General features: G+C 45.8%; 1 protein-coding gene across 1 annotated transcript in view; it reads left to right on the top strand.

Annotated features, from left to right (window-relative positions):
- crybg2 (crystallin beta-gamma domain containing 2) overlaps nt 1-15623 on the top strand; it is a 102247-nt gene that overhangs the window by 58018 nt on the left and 28606 nt on the right. Inside the window, exons 5-6 of the mRNA XM_042011453.1 lie at nt 1225-1990; nt 2943-3560. Of these exons, the coding sequence (XP_041867387.1) occupies nt 1225-1990; nt 2943-3560 (1384 nt within the window). The remainder of the gene's footprint in view (nt 1-1224; nt 1991-2942; nt 3561-15623) is intronic.

Raw genomic sequence — 15623 nt, forward strand, 5'->3', positions numbered from 1 at the left:
CTCCAGAAGGAGAAAACGTCTTCTGAAAGGCTGCGTTCACTTGTAGTTGGATATTTTTTATGTTTTTTCTTTTTTATTTGACCTTTAGCAAGTACAATGTTGGAGAACCAGTTCTGATTGGCCGACACGCCCCCACAGAGAGAAAATAAGAAAGATCCACATGAACAAACCAAACATGTTGGCCCCACCCACACTGAGCAGTATCCAGCCTGAAAGAGGAATCAGGTGAAGAGGATGAGGATGAAGATCAGGTTTAAGATGCTGCTGACTGACGGGAAGAGCCGAGTCTGAAAGGTCGGAATGTTTCTCCTCCGCATTCTACTGCCGTCAGTCACACCTGGATGGAAGACAAAGGATGAAGCTTACTGATGATGAGGAGGGCGTGAGCTGCTTGATCGGATCCAGATCAGACCACGGTCCCATGTCCCGATCTGGTTCAGGCTGATGTGTTTGACAATCCCATAGTTTTTACTTCTGAGGTTCAGTTTTTCTAAAGTTCAATTCCCGGGCATTTCTCTTTTTCATTCCTTTGTTTTTCCTGTCAGATGGTTTGTCACAACTTCTCGGAATCTCTGACACAGAAACACCTGCTGCTGCTGCTGCTGCTGCTGATGATGATGATGATGATGACAGATTAGTCTTTTATTTTTCCCAGATCAGGGAAATTCCAGTTCTTAAAGGGTCGTGGTCCTGTGGGGTCGTGGTCCTGCGGGGTCATGGTCCTGGGGGGTCGTGGTCCTGGGGGTCGTGGTGCTGCGGGATCGTGGTCCTGCGGGGTCGTGGTCCTGGGGGGTCGTGGTCCTGCGGGGTCGTGGTCCTGGAGGGTCGGGGTCCTGGGGGGTCGTGGTCCTGCGGGATCGTGGTCCTGGGGGGTTGTGGTCCTGGGGGTCGTGGTGCTGCGGGATCGTGGTCCTGCGGGGTCATGGTCCTGGAGGGTCGTGGTCCTGCGGGGTCGTGGTCCTGGAGGGTCGGGGTCCTGGGGGGTCGTGGTCCTGCGGGGTCGTGGTCCTGGAGGGTCGGGGTCCTGGGGGGTCGTGGTCCTGGAGGGTCGGGGTCCTGGGGGGTCGTGGTGCTGCGGGATCGTGGTCCTGGGGGGTTACATATTCATCCATTCCCTTATTTTTTTATGTTTAATATTTTCCTTTTAACTGCTCAGTTTGTTTTCAGGTTTTCTGGATCAATGTGGGAATCCTGGAATTTTTTAATCTGTTTCTGTATTTCCAGGTCTCTGCCGGTTCTGTCACTCCACATCATGGATTTTCACCTGAAGCAGAGAGACTCCGGCATTCCGGCCGAATCCGGGTCTGAGTCGGACAGTAAATGGAAAAATAGATTTGAAGGAGTAACTCAGTACAAAGCCAACCAGACAGAGAGCTTCCTTGTCTCCTCCTCGTCCGGCTCTGTGGAACACGTTACCCCGGGCAATAGTTTGAGTGACAGCTCTGTTAATCTGAGCCTTGGCAGAGGAGCAGGGGTGGAGCCAGCAGGAGGGGGGAGGAGGAGGAGCCTTTTGGAGGAGGAGCCAGCTGCTCCTTCAGGTGAAGAGGACTGTTGGAGGGAGGGAGCGTCAGAGAGGAGAGACTCCGGCTGCAACGACGATCCGTCTTCTCGTTTCTCCGGAGTCTTCAGGGCCACCCTGGTGGAGCTGGTCTCGGACCCTGCCGCTTCCCCCTCCTCCCGTGACACCGACTCCTCCAACCAGCTGGACATGGACAGCCTGGTGGACACGCTGAAGAACATGGGGCCCTGCCTGAAGCCGAGGACCGCCGGTCTGCGGGGGCCTCCTCCCACCCTCTTGTCCTCCCTGCCGCCCATCGTGGAGGATGCTCCGGGCCCCGTCACCTCCGATGGGGCCCCTTCCCTTGGCAGCCCCACAAATAGGATGGAAGAGTCTCTGGAAAGACTTTATAGCCTCCCTGCAGACCTGGGACTGAAGAGGAGCACCCTCCGAGACAGCAGGCCCCCGCTGGACCTTATGAAGAAGACCAAGGTAACCTGTCTTCATTCTGATTCTGGATGTGGTTTGGTTCTGGTTGGATCGACTTCAGAGATCCTTGGATCTTCTCTGAATTTGTTGGCACCAAAAGTTCTTTTTTCAAAAGTTCTCTTTCCAAATTACCCTTACCCGGAACCAGAACTCCGGGTTTAACCTTTACAGCAGCTAGAACCGGAACCAAATTAATCTAACCCGGAACCAGAACTCCGGGTTTAACCTTTACAGCAGCTAGAACCGGAACCAAACTAATCTAACCCGGAACCAGAACTCCGGGTTTAACCTTTACATGAAACATGACATCACATAACATGTTAATAACATGATTATAATATGTTTGACAGCCTGTTTAAAGCTGCATTCTGACGGGTGATGATGTTTTATTGGTAAACAAACCAGCTGATTGAACATTACTGTGTTTTCCAAATTTTCACTATGAATAAATGAATTAATTACATGCACTGTAATTACAAAGTTCAATTCAGTTATAAACATGTGTAAAAATGCAGCTTCATCTTTATAGAATATTTACGGAAATCAGATATTATTTTATAAATGTTTAACTAACACAAATAAATAAAATGTAAAGAAGAAAACATGTCCGAACAAGGAAAATATTGCATGTGACACAGTTTCCTAATAATCTGTCCGTCAGAAGATTTGTTACGTTTGTCATTTTTGTTACATGTAAATATGTTAACATGTTTATTACATGTTTACTAACATGGTTATTACATGTTTACTAACATGGTTATTACATGTTTACTAACATGTTTATTACATGTTTACTAACATGTTTATTACATGTTTACTAACATGGTTATTTCACTGTTTACTAACATGTTAATGATTTTTTTAACAAGAAGATGTTTAATATCTTGTCATGTTCACGTGAAGTTGTGTTGATAAAGTTGTGTTTGAATCCTGTTGGATCTCCTCGACTCTTCAGGACCTTCAGTCTCCGGTTCTGAATGGGAACGGACCTCTCCCGTCTCTCACCACAAGCTCCCGGTTGGACAGCAGCGTCATCTTCGGGGGCTTCCGGTCCCCGGACCAGACCCTGGACAACGGAAAGGCCCATCGTCCGGTGTTTCGGACCGTCTCGCTGCCGGACACCAGACCCTTCAGTGACCGCGTCAGTGGGTCGACAAAGCTGGGTGAGCTGGGATCTGGTTCTGACCCAGCAGGGTCCCGTCTGGAGCACCTCTCCTTTCTCTTGAGCTCCTCTTCCTCAGGCTCTCTGACTGGAGCCGAAGATTCCGGCAGCACTCGAATGAGTCGCCCCCCCTCGCTGAGCATTGGCTCTCCTCCCTCCAGCACCAGCCCCCACCGCCTCCTCAGTCCCACCAGCTCCATCGACCTGCACAGACCTTTCACTGCAGAGCTCCCCATGTTCGGCCAGGGGCCCGGGGCCCTGCAGAGGAGCCTCAGCTGGGACGAGGCCCCTGTGGGGATCCAGACTTCACTGTTTGGCAGCATGCATGGAGGAAGACCTGCATTCCAGAACCAGCAACCAGAACCAGTCCAGAATCTAATGTACAAATACAGAGCCTTCCCAGACGCCTATGTGAGTACACTCATGGGCACACACACACACAGGCACACGCACATGCGCATGCATATGTGCACGTGTATGTACACAAAGCAAAACAACAGCATCCAAAGATAAAGACAAGGTTTCCATGGTAACACAGGATCAGTACAGCAGCTGTCAGGTCTGTGGATGTTCGGAGTTCGTGAGCCAGGTGAAAAAAATCCAAGAAATTCACATTTGAAGCAAAACCTGAAGCAAACCTTAAGTGGCAGATTTTTGACCCCATCTGCACACTTCTGATTATATTTGTACATTTTATTGAAAAACCCCTTTCAAGTCACTCAAGGACGCTGTAGGATCGGGGTGACGTGGTGAAAGGAGGGGTTTGGTCATGATGCGAGCAGCTGAATTCTGGACCATCTGAAGCTTATGGAGGGATTTCTGAGGAAGAGGAGAGAATTGCAGTAATCAGTTCTGGGGGTGACAAGGCTGTGAACAAGAACAGAGGCACTATGGGTGGTGAGGGAGGGGCGGAGACAAGAGATGTGGCGTAGATGGAAATATGCCGGCCAAGTGACATAACTGATATGACCTGAAACAATAATGTGACCTTCTAACCTGAGGGAGAGGGACACTGGGGAGCCATGGATGGAGACCTTAGAAAGCAGAGACAATTTCCATTGAGGAGGATTTCTGTTTTATTGCTGGCTAGTTTAAGAATGTTGGAAGTGAACCAAGATTTTATTTCAGATAAACAGGTGGAAAGGGAGGAAGGAGGGAGTGTGGAATCAGGTTTTCTGGAGCGGTAGAGGTGGGTGTCATCCACAAAGCAGTGAAAATGGATGTTGTATTTAAATATCACCAAGGGAAGGAGATAGATGAAGAGAAGAGGTCCCAGGACCGAGCCCTGGGCAGAGTCGGCTCTAGACTTCAGTGGGCCCTAAGCAGAACAAGTTTTGGGGGCCCTACCCCTTCATGCCATGAACAAAGTTTTTGTGTAGCTGTGACACCCTAAGTCATGGCATGTTGTACTGGGAAGTAACAATGATAAATAATTGCCACAGCTCCTGAGGGCCACGACCTCCACGGCCCGACTCCCGCGGGGTGGGGAACTGCAGCAGTGGTGTGTTTTATTTCGTGCCAGTGTTTTTAGTAAAGGGGTGATCAAAAAATCAGTTAGTTATATTTAAAGCTTGAAATGCTTTATTACCAATGAACACAACCAATGAAGTGTTAATTAGGCTCCATAAAGCTGTAATAACATGCATCCCTGTTTAACATACAAGAGGAAAATATAGAACAAAATACCAAATGTACACAACTTAGTTATTACACAGTCACTTAACTTAGTTAAAGAGATACTGGTTAATCTATCACACAGCAGCAGCACCAGTGACTAAAGCAAATGTTTGTGTGGAGCAACAATGAATTTTTAAAATATAAACTAAATACACTGAGAACTTAATGTAACTTTTAAAGTTATATTTTAAAAATAAGCGTTCTCTCTGAACATTCATTTATTAACTGTTGATCCATTAGTCTGATTTTCTCTTTAAATGGACACATATAATATTTATAACGGCTGATATACTGTATATTAAATAAATGATCATTCATTCAACTTTAAAAACTCAATGTCCTGAATTCCGGTCATGGATTAATCATGACATGATGTCCACACCGGATCAGTCTCAGGAGATGATGAAGGACTGGGACACGGACGCTCTAGTCTCCTGTGTTCATGTCTCGTGTTTGTGTCTCGTGTTGCTCTCCTGAAGCATGATGTCTGACGTCAGACCGCGCGCCACTGAAAACATGCGACGCGTTTTACAGTCTGTCCTGTAAACATCTCCACGGACACTGTCCAGCTAAGGATGGAAGTGTTTTCGCTTTCGAGGACGTGGTGGAATATCAGGTGCAGAAGACATTTTAAAAAGGTGCAGGTTTGTGGCGTCTGTCTCTAGGCAACCGTGACTGCAACATAGGCAGCAAGGTCTCGCTAACCTCTGCTAGTATTCCCTCCCCTAGTATTCCCTCCGCTAGTATTCCCTCCGCTAGTATTCCCTCCCCTAGTATTCCCTCCACTAGTATTCCCTCCCCTAGTATTCCCTCCGCTAGTATTCTCTCCGCTAGTATTCTCTCCGCTAGTATTCTCTCCGCTAGTATTCTCTCCGCTAGTATTCCCTCCGCTAGTATTCCCTCCGCTAGTATTCCCTCCGCTAGTATTCTCTCCGCTAGTATTCTCTCCGCTCGTATTCTCTCCGCTAGTATTCTCTCCGCTAGTATTCTCTCCGCTAGTATTCTCTCCGTTTTACTTACTCCATAATTGTTAAATTTAGTGTTGATGTGTGTGTGACAGACGTGTGTTGTTAGATATTTATGAAAATACAAATTGCGTTCAAAACAAACCGTTCCCATTGAACCAATAAAATGTCGGGAGGAGACGTTTCCGTATTTTACAGGACGGTTGGCAACCCTACTGCTAGCTTGAGCTACAGCTGCTTTGCTGGCTAACAGTACACAACCAGCTGCTAAACCTGTTAGCACCTGCTGCTAAATCAAATCGTGTTTTCAAAAAGGGCTGCCACATGCCTAATCTTCATCATCACCAACTAATTCCTTACTTTACAGTAAAACTGCAAAAGAAATGGCCTTGTCCTTGCACAGCTGCTTTATTAGCCTTCTTTTTTCCCCTTTTTTTGCCCCAAATGGATGATTCCTCTTCATAACGAAGCCCATAAACCACTCACTGGGCCTCTGGTGGTGCGGGGCCCTAAGCGGTCGCTTAGTCTGCTTAGTGGCAAAACCGTTGTTCTGTCAGTTTAGCATATGCATCAGAGTAGCATACATTACGTTAATGCACATGCGGGTTCGGGTTAGGGACAGTCGTCAGTTTGCACTACGTATGCTGATCTGACAATGTATGCTAAACTGACAGAGCACCGGCTCTGGACTTAGGGCACACCGCCCAGGAGGGCTGGGATCTAAAGCACTTGGTCTGGATGAACTGAGTGCAGCCTGAAAGACTGAAACCAGTCGAGAGCTGAGTGGGACATGCCAATGGAAGAAGGTCTATTGAGGAGAATAGCGTGTGAAACTGTATCAAAAGCTGTGCTCAGGCCACGGAGGATGAGGATGGTGAGTAAACCGCAATCAGCAGCTATCAGGAGGTCAGTGGTGATTTTAATGAGAGCGGTTTCTGTACTGTGGCGGAAACTAGACTGGAACTGTTCATAGAGAGAGCCTCAGGTCAAATGATTGTGGAGTTGAGTGGCAGCCATTTTTTCAAGAATTTTGGAAATGAAAGGTAGATTAGAAATGAGGTGAAGATTATTGTAGCTGTTGGGATATAAACCTGGTCTTTTCTTCATCTGGGAGACAACTGCTGGTTTAAAAGAACAGAGAACCAGTTCCAGTATGGAGTGGATGATGGTGGAAATAAGGGAGGACTTAACCAAGACTGTAGGGAGGGAGGGGTGGAGCTGACCGGTGGCGGCTTGGACTTAGGGAGGTGGTCTGAGGTTTCAGAGGCATTGGAGCTGGAAACTGGAGAATAATGAGAGGGAGTGAATCGGTCATTAGATAGATAGATAGATAGATAGATAGATAGATAGATAGATATTCAAGCATCCAGTAGCATATACATACATTAAAGGTTAGTACTTAAGCATAACTAGACTAATTTAAAATTAAATAAAGGCAAAGTCAGATAAAGGAGACAAAATGGTAAAAACTATTGTACACTCATTGTAATGTCTCAGCTAGATGTGCTGTGACGCTAAAACACACTCTGAGTTGGACCGAACAAGAGTCATTATTATGGTCTATGTACATATATACTGTACAGGTGATCAAGTATGTACATATATACTGTACAGGTGATCAAGTATGTACATATATTAATGAAAAGATTACTGAGGCACTCAAGAAGATAGAAGATAAAAAGCTTTATTAACTCATGGCTAATCTATTAAAAAACACATCCACGCCAACGCGTTTCAGCCTAAGGGGCCTTCATCAGGGTGAGTGGCAAAATGTTTGTCTGGCAGCTTAATTCTTGAATATATAGACAGTCACCAGCAGCTGCTCTGTGTGGGCAGGTAAATGGTCACATGGTACCCGTGACCTGCCAATGATAATCACAGTCAGATTCTTTAAACAAACAACAGGTTAACACAGCATAATATAACAAGATTCAACAGATATGTATAGAAACATCATATATCAACTGAAAAAATAAATAGATATTGTTCATTTCTTCTTCAAGGAACCACAGATTAATCAGTTACAAAGAAGGAGAGAAATCCAGTTCCCCATTCAAACCTGGTACTGTGTCGCTTTTAGTGTGTAAACCCAAAATGCCTCTCTTTGTAAGAGTTTTTAAGTCTGTCTCCACCTCTAACTGGGTTTTCTACATGCTCTATTCCAGATACCTTCAATGAATTACAGTTACCATGGTTAGCATCCAGATAGTGAACAGCCGTAGGATGTTGTAGGTTACCGGTTCTAACTGCATGTTTATGTTCAGCCAACCTTGCTTTTAATTTGTGTTTTGTTCTTCGATGTAGAAGCAACCACATGGACATTCTGGTCTGTTTACTACATATGAAGTATTGCAGTTAATAAATGATTTAATGTCAAACTTAGGACTGGATGATACGTCTGTAAAGTAGTTAGCATTAATCATGTTGCTACAGTGGTTACACACTTGTGGTTTCCTTTAATGGTAGACAGCCAAGTTTTTTCTTTTAAAGGGGCAAGGTGACTTTTAACCAGCTTAGCATTTAAGGTCGGGGCTTTTCTCAAACTGATGGTTGGAGAGTCTGGAAGAGCTTCTCTAAGGACACTGTCACTTTTCAATATATCCCAGGTCTTTTAACAATTAGTTTAACTTGATTAGCTTCGTTGCTGTATTGGGTCACAAAGTCAACTTGATTAGAGTTCGACTGGTCTTTTTGTTTAGGGACCAGCAGCTGTTCTCTAGGGAGACTTTTAGCTTTATTGAAAGCTTTGAGTGTAGTTTGTTGTTTATAACCTCTATTTTTAAATCTTTGGCTCATGTCTTGTGCGTTGCTTTCAAACTCTTCTTCTGTATCGCGTTTACGTTTCAGCCTCTGAAACTGACCAAACGGAATATTATCAATGAGCCAAGGAGGATGGAAGCTGTCGGTTTCCTAAAAATAGAAGTGTGTAAATCACCGTTGATATCTTTAGAGATTTTAAGATCTAGGAAGTTAATTACAGATGAGGAGAAATCTAAGCTGAGCTTTAGATTCTTATTAGTATTGTTCAGATATGAATGGAATTGAAGTAATTCGGCTTCCGAACCAGACCAAAGTAGGATGATATCATCAATATATCTACCCCACCATATAATATTGTTTAAATAGGTATTGAGGTCAGAGTAAATAAATTTTTCTTCTCATGCTCCCATGAACAACTTAGAATAATTAGGTGCGAAACAAGCGCCCATTGCTGTAGCTTTTTTCTGTCTGAAGAATTGATTCTGGAACAAAAACACATTATTATGTAAGGTCCATTCAGCCAGTAGAAGGATAGAAGCTGAAGGGGGCATCTGCTCCGGATGTCTCTTTTCCAAGTAGTGTGATAATGCCCGAGTCCTTCTTTGTGGTCGATATTGGTATAAAGTGCTTCAACATCCATAGTGGCTAGAAGAGAGGGTCCAATGTTCTTTATGTCCTTGATTTTATTTAATACATGAGTACTGTCCTGAATAAAAGATGGCAGTTCTAAGACAAAGGGCTTAATGAAAAAGTCAACAAATTGAGATGCTGGTTCTGTAATCGATTCGTTACCACTGATGATCGGTCTTCCAGGTGGGTTCTCCAAGTTTTTGTGTACTTTAGGAAGCATGTAGAATGAAGGAAGTCTGGGGCAGTTACAGCCCAAGAAGTCATGGTCTTTTTGTGAAATCCATTCTTCATTTTTCGCATGTCCAAGTATTTCCATAAGTTCAGTTTTCATTTGTTCTATTGGGTTGGACGATAAAGTTTTATAATACTCACCATTCTTTAACTGTCTCATGGCCTCTGGGATGTATTGGTCTCTGCCCCAAACCACTACAGCTCCACCTTTATCAGCTCTTTTAATAATGATGTTCTCATTAGCTGACAGACATTTCAACACATCTGTTTCTTCTTTTGTCAGGTTATATTCCACCTTTCTCTTGGATGCAAAGAGTTGGTCAACTTCGTATGTCACCTTTTTATAGAAAGTATTTAGGGTGTGATTACAAACATTTGGTGTAAAGGTGGACTTAGGCCTGAATGATGTTCTTATTGTGTCTTGCTGTACATAAGAGCTAAATTCGGCTTGGCTGGGAGTCGTGTGGTACCAAACTTTCAGCTGAAGGTTGCGATGGAACTTGTACAGATCAACTTTTGTTTGGAATTCACTGGCTGAGGTCTTAGGGGCAAAAGTAAGGCCTTTAGAGAGAACAGATATATGGCTAGTTGAAAGAGGAGTATCAGAGATATTGATTACTTGTTCATCTTCTTGGTCTTGCTTCTGCTCCTGGTATGTAGGTTGTAGATGGATGTGTTTTTTAATAGATTAGCCATGAGTTAATAAAGCTTTTTATTTTCTATCTTCTTGAGTGCCTCAGTAATCTTTTCATTAATTCTACTTGATCCCATAACTGAAGAGCACCAGAGGAATACCACCATTTTTTACACCCAAGCAGCACTCCAGGTACTTTTCTTTTTTCTATGTACATATATTGACAGTAGTAATCAAACAAGGTGCATGAGCGATAAAGTGCAGGATGTGCAAAAACTGCTGAAACAGTGTTTACAGAATGAGATAAAAACAAATGTGCTTACAAATGAGAAAAAGGCACATGCCCATAAAAACTATTCAGACTATGGTTGTGGTTGTTACCCCTGGGGTTCGAAAGAGTTTCTGAGTCTGTTGGTGGAGCAGGTCAGGGACAGCAGTCTGGGGCTGAACACACTCCTCTGCCTGCTCAGAGTTCTGTGCAGAGGGTGAGAGGAGGAGTCCAGGATGGTCAGGATCTTGTCCAAGGTCCTCTTTTCTGCCACTGAGACCAAAGAGTCCAGCTCTGTGCCCACCACAGATCCTGCCCTTCGGATCACTCTGTCCAGACGTGCTGCGTCCCTTTTCTTTATGCTGCCTCCCCAACACACCACAGCATAGAAAAGGACACTGGCCACCACAGTCTGGTAGAACATCAGCAGCAGTTTCTTGCAGATGTTGAAGGACCTCAGCCTCCTTAGAAAGTACAGACGGCTCTGTCCTTTCTTGTGGATGGCGTTGATGGTCTCTGACCAGTCCAGTCTGTCATCCAGCTGCAGTCCCAGGTATTTATATGAACTGACCGTCTCCACCTCCACACCCTCTATGCAGACGGGCCTCAGGTCTGATCTGTTCCTCCTGAAGTCCACCACCATCTCCTTGGTTTTGGAAGTGTTCAGCTGCAGGTGGTTCGCCCTGCACCAGCCAACAAATTCTTCCACCAAACTCCTGTACTCCTCCTCCTGTCCATCCTTAATACATCCAACTATGGCAGTGTCGTCCGAGTACTTCTGCATGTGGCAGAGCTCAGACTCATACTGGAAGTCTGATGTGTAGATTGTGAACAGGACAGGGGAGAGCACAGTGCCCTGTGGTGCTCCGGTGCTGCTGACCACAGTGTCAGATGTGCAGCCACCCAGCCTAACGTACTGTGGTCTCTCTGAGAGGTAGTCCACAATCCAGGAGACCAGATGTGAGTTCGCTCCCATGTTATGCAGCTTGTCTCTCAGAAGAGGAGCCAGATGAGCGGATTCTGGGGTTGTTTCACCTTCAGTGGAGCAGATTTGATCAGAGTAGGAGGTGGAACGCGCAGTTAAACTAGATGATTGGATGGTGACAAATCGAACCGTCCAATCAGAGGACTTCCTGTCATCCACTGCTGCAGGTTTGTACAGGGAAGGAGATTTTACAATATGTTTGGAATTCTGTGACTCAGATATGAAATAAAGAAAATATTAAACATTCAAGCTCCACGTAGAAAAAAAATCCCACTTTTTCCATTAACGTCGTTTTTTGTCACCAGGTCAAATTTAGAGCATTTCTCTTAGGAAGTGACTGCCACCCCTCCCCGCTGTGTCATCATGGACGTCCGAACTCAAGCAGCTTGTCAGGGTCAGACCTGGACCCAGTCTGCTGGGTTGATCTGGTCCAGCCGAAGCAGTCCGATAACCCGGTGGCAGCCAGGAACTGAAGCAGCTATTATGCTGTTAGTTAGTTAACTTGTAGAAATACTCATCTTTTTTTATACTCGTGTACATTCTCACCTGCACGTGTACAAACTGGATTAAGGCCCAATCCCATTTCACCCCTTGGCCCTACCCCTTACCCCTACCCCTTGCCCCTTACCCCTTAAAACGGAGCTAGAAGGGGTAGGGCTGAAAAGTCCACCCCTACGAATTGGGACACCCCTTCAACAGTCACATACGTCATCAGTAGTCACTAAAGAACATTTTACACAGATACTGGAAGAAACTAAATAAGAAAAACCAATAAATATTAGCCGGCATTGCTCTTAAAGTGTATTCTTAAAGTGTATTCCAGCGTGAGAAATCAGAGGTTTAGCGTGAGAGCGTAAGAAGCCATTCAAATGCACGAGTCTAACGGTCGATGCGTGAGAGTAGCCCTGTAAACAAACGCAGCGTACCGGCTCGCACAGTGGTTCACCACAGTCTCGTGCTGCTACATGCTGCTGTCAAACATGACATGAGAGAGATCACTCCACCTGAGCGTTCAGTCCAGATACTGCATAGTGAAACCTGTTGTCATACACAGTCTATGGTGCAGTAAGATGGGGGGGGGGGGGGGCCTAATGAAAACTATCGCGGCGGCAAACTTGTTGCGCTCATTTTTTCGTTACCGTGCAATTAATTGACTTATTGCTTATCGACAGGCATATGTAGGACGTAAAGTACGAATTTTGCATGCCATTAAAATTAATCATGTGTGCTGGTATACGCTCTTTTCTCTGTGCCTTTTTTTTTTTTTTGCGAGTGTGTGTTGTCCTGCATCTCAAGAAAGCGTGATGTGCGTAGAAACACTTGCTTTCTCATATAGAACAGGAAATTTTTCATACCCCTCCGTTTCAAGTGTGCCTCTGAAAAATCTTCGTTTGAAGGGGTATATAGCCCTACCCCTTACCCCTACCCCTCTGTCCTAAAAGGAATTGGGACACCCCTACCCCTTCACGTGAACTCGCAAAACGAAGGAGAAGGGCTAAGGGGTGAAATGGGATTCACCCTTAAACTCATTATTTACAAGAACAGAATCTTTACCTGATTTCAGGTAGATGCAGGTGCGACTCCAGAGCGGTCACCTGATGGTCAAGGTGTGTTTTTGCTGATAAAAATTTACACACACACTTGTTGTTTGTGTGTGAGTTTTTTTGTTACTGTTAAACAAGTGTCATTAAAACTAATGAAGGTTTCAGTATGACTGAGGTTTAAACCTGAAGTTCGCCTGTCGGACCTGTCAGAGAGGTGTGTGTGTGTGTGTGTGTGTGTGTGTGTTTGTGTGTGTGTGTGTGTGTGTGTGTGTGTGAGAGAGAGAGAGAGTCATACATGTCTGCACTCGCTTTGCTGCAGATTTTATGCCTCACAGGAACTTTTCCATCTATAAGTGATTTTCTTTGGCAGCTACCCGTCGCTCCTCCTTCTTTCTAACCTTCAGATTAACGATTTCGGAGGAAGTCCGGCAGGTTGAGACATGTTGGTTGTGCATCGTCAGGTTCTGGTGCAGATCTGCTGCTGGATGTTTGTTCTTCTGCATGAGACCATTCAAGCTTTAGCTGTGGGACAGATGGACTCACATCTGACTCTAGAGGAGTCAATGGTCCACTCAATGGCTGTAAGGTGGCCACACCATCATCCCTCCACCACCATGCTGACAGCTGCTACAAGTTGCTTAAGAACCAAACATGTCCACCTTGGACTGGTCTGTCCAGAGGACTCCAGAAGTCTGGAGGTTTGTTCAGATGCAGCAGTCTGGCTGGCGGTGAATAATCATTTTGTACTTTGGGAGCTCCACACCCACCTCAGTTATCTGTCTGTTCTTGCCTCACCTTTCCTTCCAGCTTCATCCTCGACGAGGTGGAATCATTTCTGCTTCCATCAGTTCTCACATGCTCATCAGCTGGAAACATTCATGTTGGGATGGGCTCAGAGATTCATGGGAGACAAGACAACAGGGAGTGTGTGTGTGTGTGAGAGAGAGAAATATGGTAAAGAGTAGATATCAAATATAAGAAAGAATAATCAGTACAGTGTAAAAGTGTAAGAAAAGTGCAGGTGCACCAAGTGGATGTGCATAAACCAGAAATGTAAAAACAACATGCAGTAAAAGAGAACAGCAGCTAAAGGTCGACGCAGCAGGAAAAGCCTGTCGTCTCTGCTGGCTGCAGAGCTCTGTTACAGCTGACATTCAGATTGTTTCCCTTTGTTACTGTAAGAATCTGAGGCGCTTAAAGGTGACGCTGAGGTTCTTAGTGTAGCAGGTCTCACTTTCCAGGTAAATTTACCGGGTTCTTACAACCTGCTTACACAGGAATGCTAACACACGTTTACAAATGGAACGAGGGCTGCAACTGAAACAGGAGCTCCTGCAGCAGGTGGTAACGTGATCCAGGCAGTGACCCGGTTCCTGCAGAACTCCCACAGAGTGATACATGCACAAACGTGCACGGCCTGTTGTCGCTGTCATTAGCAACCATCAGCGTGACGACGTGCGGTCAGGAATGTTCAGGCGTGTCAGCTCCTCAGCCGGCAGCAGAACCAGTCGGACTGCGTCACGTTGTTTGGATTGTCTGATGTTCGGAATCTGAAGCTGTTTTCAGGTGTTAGGGCTGTCACCTGTTCAGCTAATTAATCCATCTTGTATGCAAATCACCCTGTTTCCTCTCCTGGCTGGGATTGGCTGCACTCCTCCACACCTTCCTCACCTGCTCAGGGTTGGCTGCCTCTGGACCAGCTGCTGCTGCTGAGCCTCCTTCCACAGATTAAAGGGCAGCTTGGTAGAAACTGTTTGGGAAATATTTCCCCGTGTGTGTTGTTTTTGCTGCTTACTTGATCTTTGTGATTTATTTATTGTCCACATGGGACCATAAATTCTCTGTTATTCCCTAGCCGAGCCAGGGTCGTAGCACCCACACACACATGCACGGCCTGTCGTCGCTGTCATTAGCAACCATCAGCGTGACGAGGTGTGTTCAGGTCTGTCTTCTCAGCAGAACCAGTCAGACCACGTCATGTTTGGATTGTCTGATGTGTTCAGGTTAGGGCTGGACAATAATTTAATATCAATATATCGCAATATATTTTATTCAATAACGGTTATATGAGTTATTTCAATATACATACAGTAAATGATTACAGCATTTGGTTCAAGCCGGACAGAAAGAGCCGCAACACATCGCCTTCGTAAGTGATGACGTACAGCAACCCGACCTATGAGCCCGACCTATGAGCCTGACCAGAGCCCGACCTATGAGCCCGACCAGAGCCCGACCTATGAGCTCAACCTATGAGCCCGACCTATGAGCCTGACCAGAGCCTGACCTATGAACCCGATTAGAGCCCGACCTATGAGTCCGACCTATGAGCCCGACCAGAGCCTGACCTATGAACCCGACCAGAGCCCGACCTATGAGCCAAACCTATGAGCCCGACCTGTGAGCCCGACTAGAGCCTGACCAGTGCCCGACCTATGAGCCCGACCTATGAGCCTGACCAGAGCCCGACCTATGAGCCAGACCTATGAGCTCAAACTATGAACCCGACCTATGAGCCTGACCAGAGCCTGACCTATGAACCCGACTAGAGCCCGACCAGAGCCCGACCTATGAGCCCGACCTATGAGCCCGACCTATGAACCCGACCTATGAACCAGACCTATGAGCCTGACCAGAGCCTGACCTATGAACCCGATCAGAGCCCGACCTGTGAGCCCGACTAGAGCCTGACCAGTGCCCGACCTATGAGCCCAACCTATGAGCCCGACCTATGAACCCGACCTATAAACCAGACCTATAAGCCTGACCAGAGCCCCGAC

This window comes from Melanotaenia boesemani, chromosome 17 (genome assembly GCF_017639745.1).
Source record: "Melanotaenia boesemani isolate fMelBoe1 chromosome 17, fMelBoe1.pri, whole genome shotgun sequence".
Classification (NCBI taxonomy): Eukaryota; Metazoa; Chordata; class Actinopteri; order Atheriniformes; family Melanotaeniidae; genus Melanotaenia; species Melanotaenia boesemani.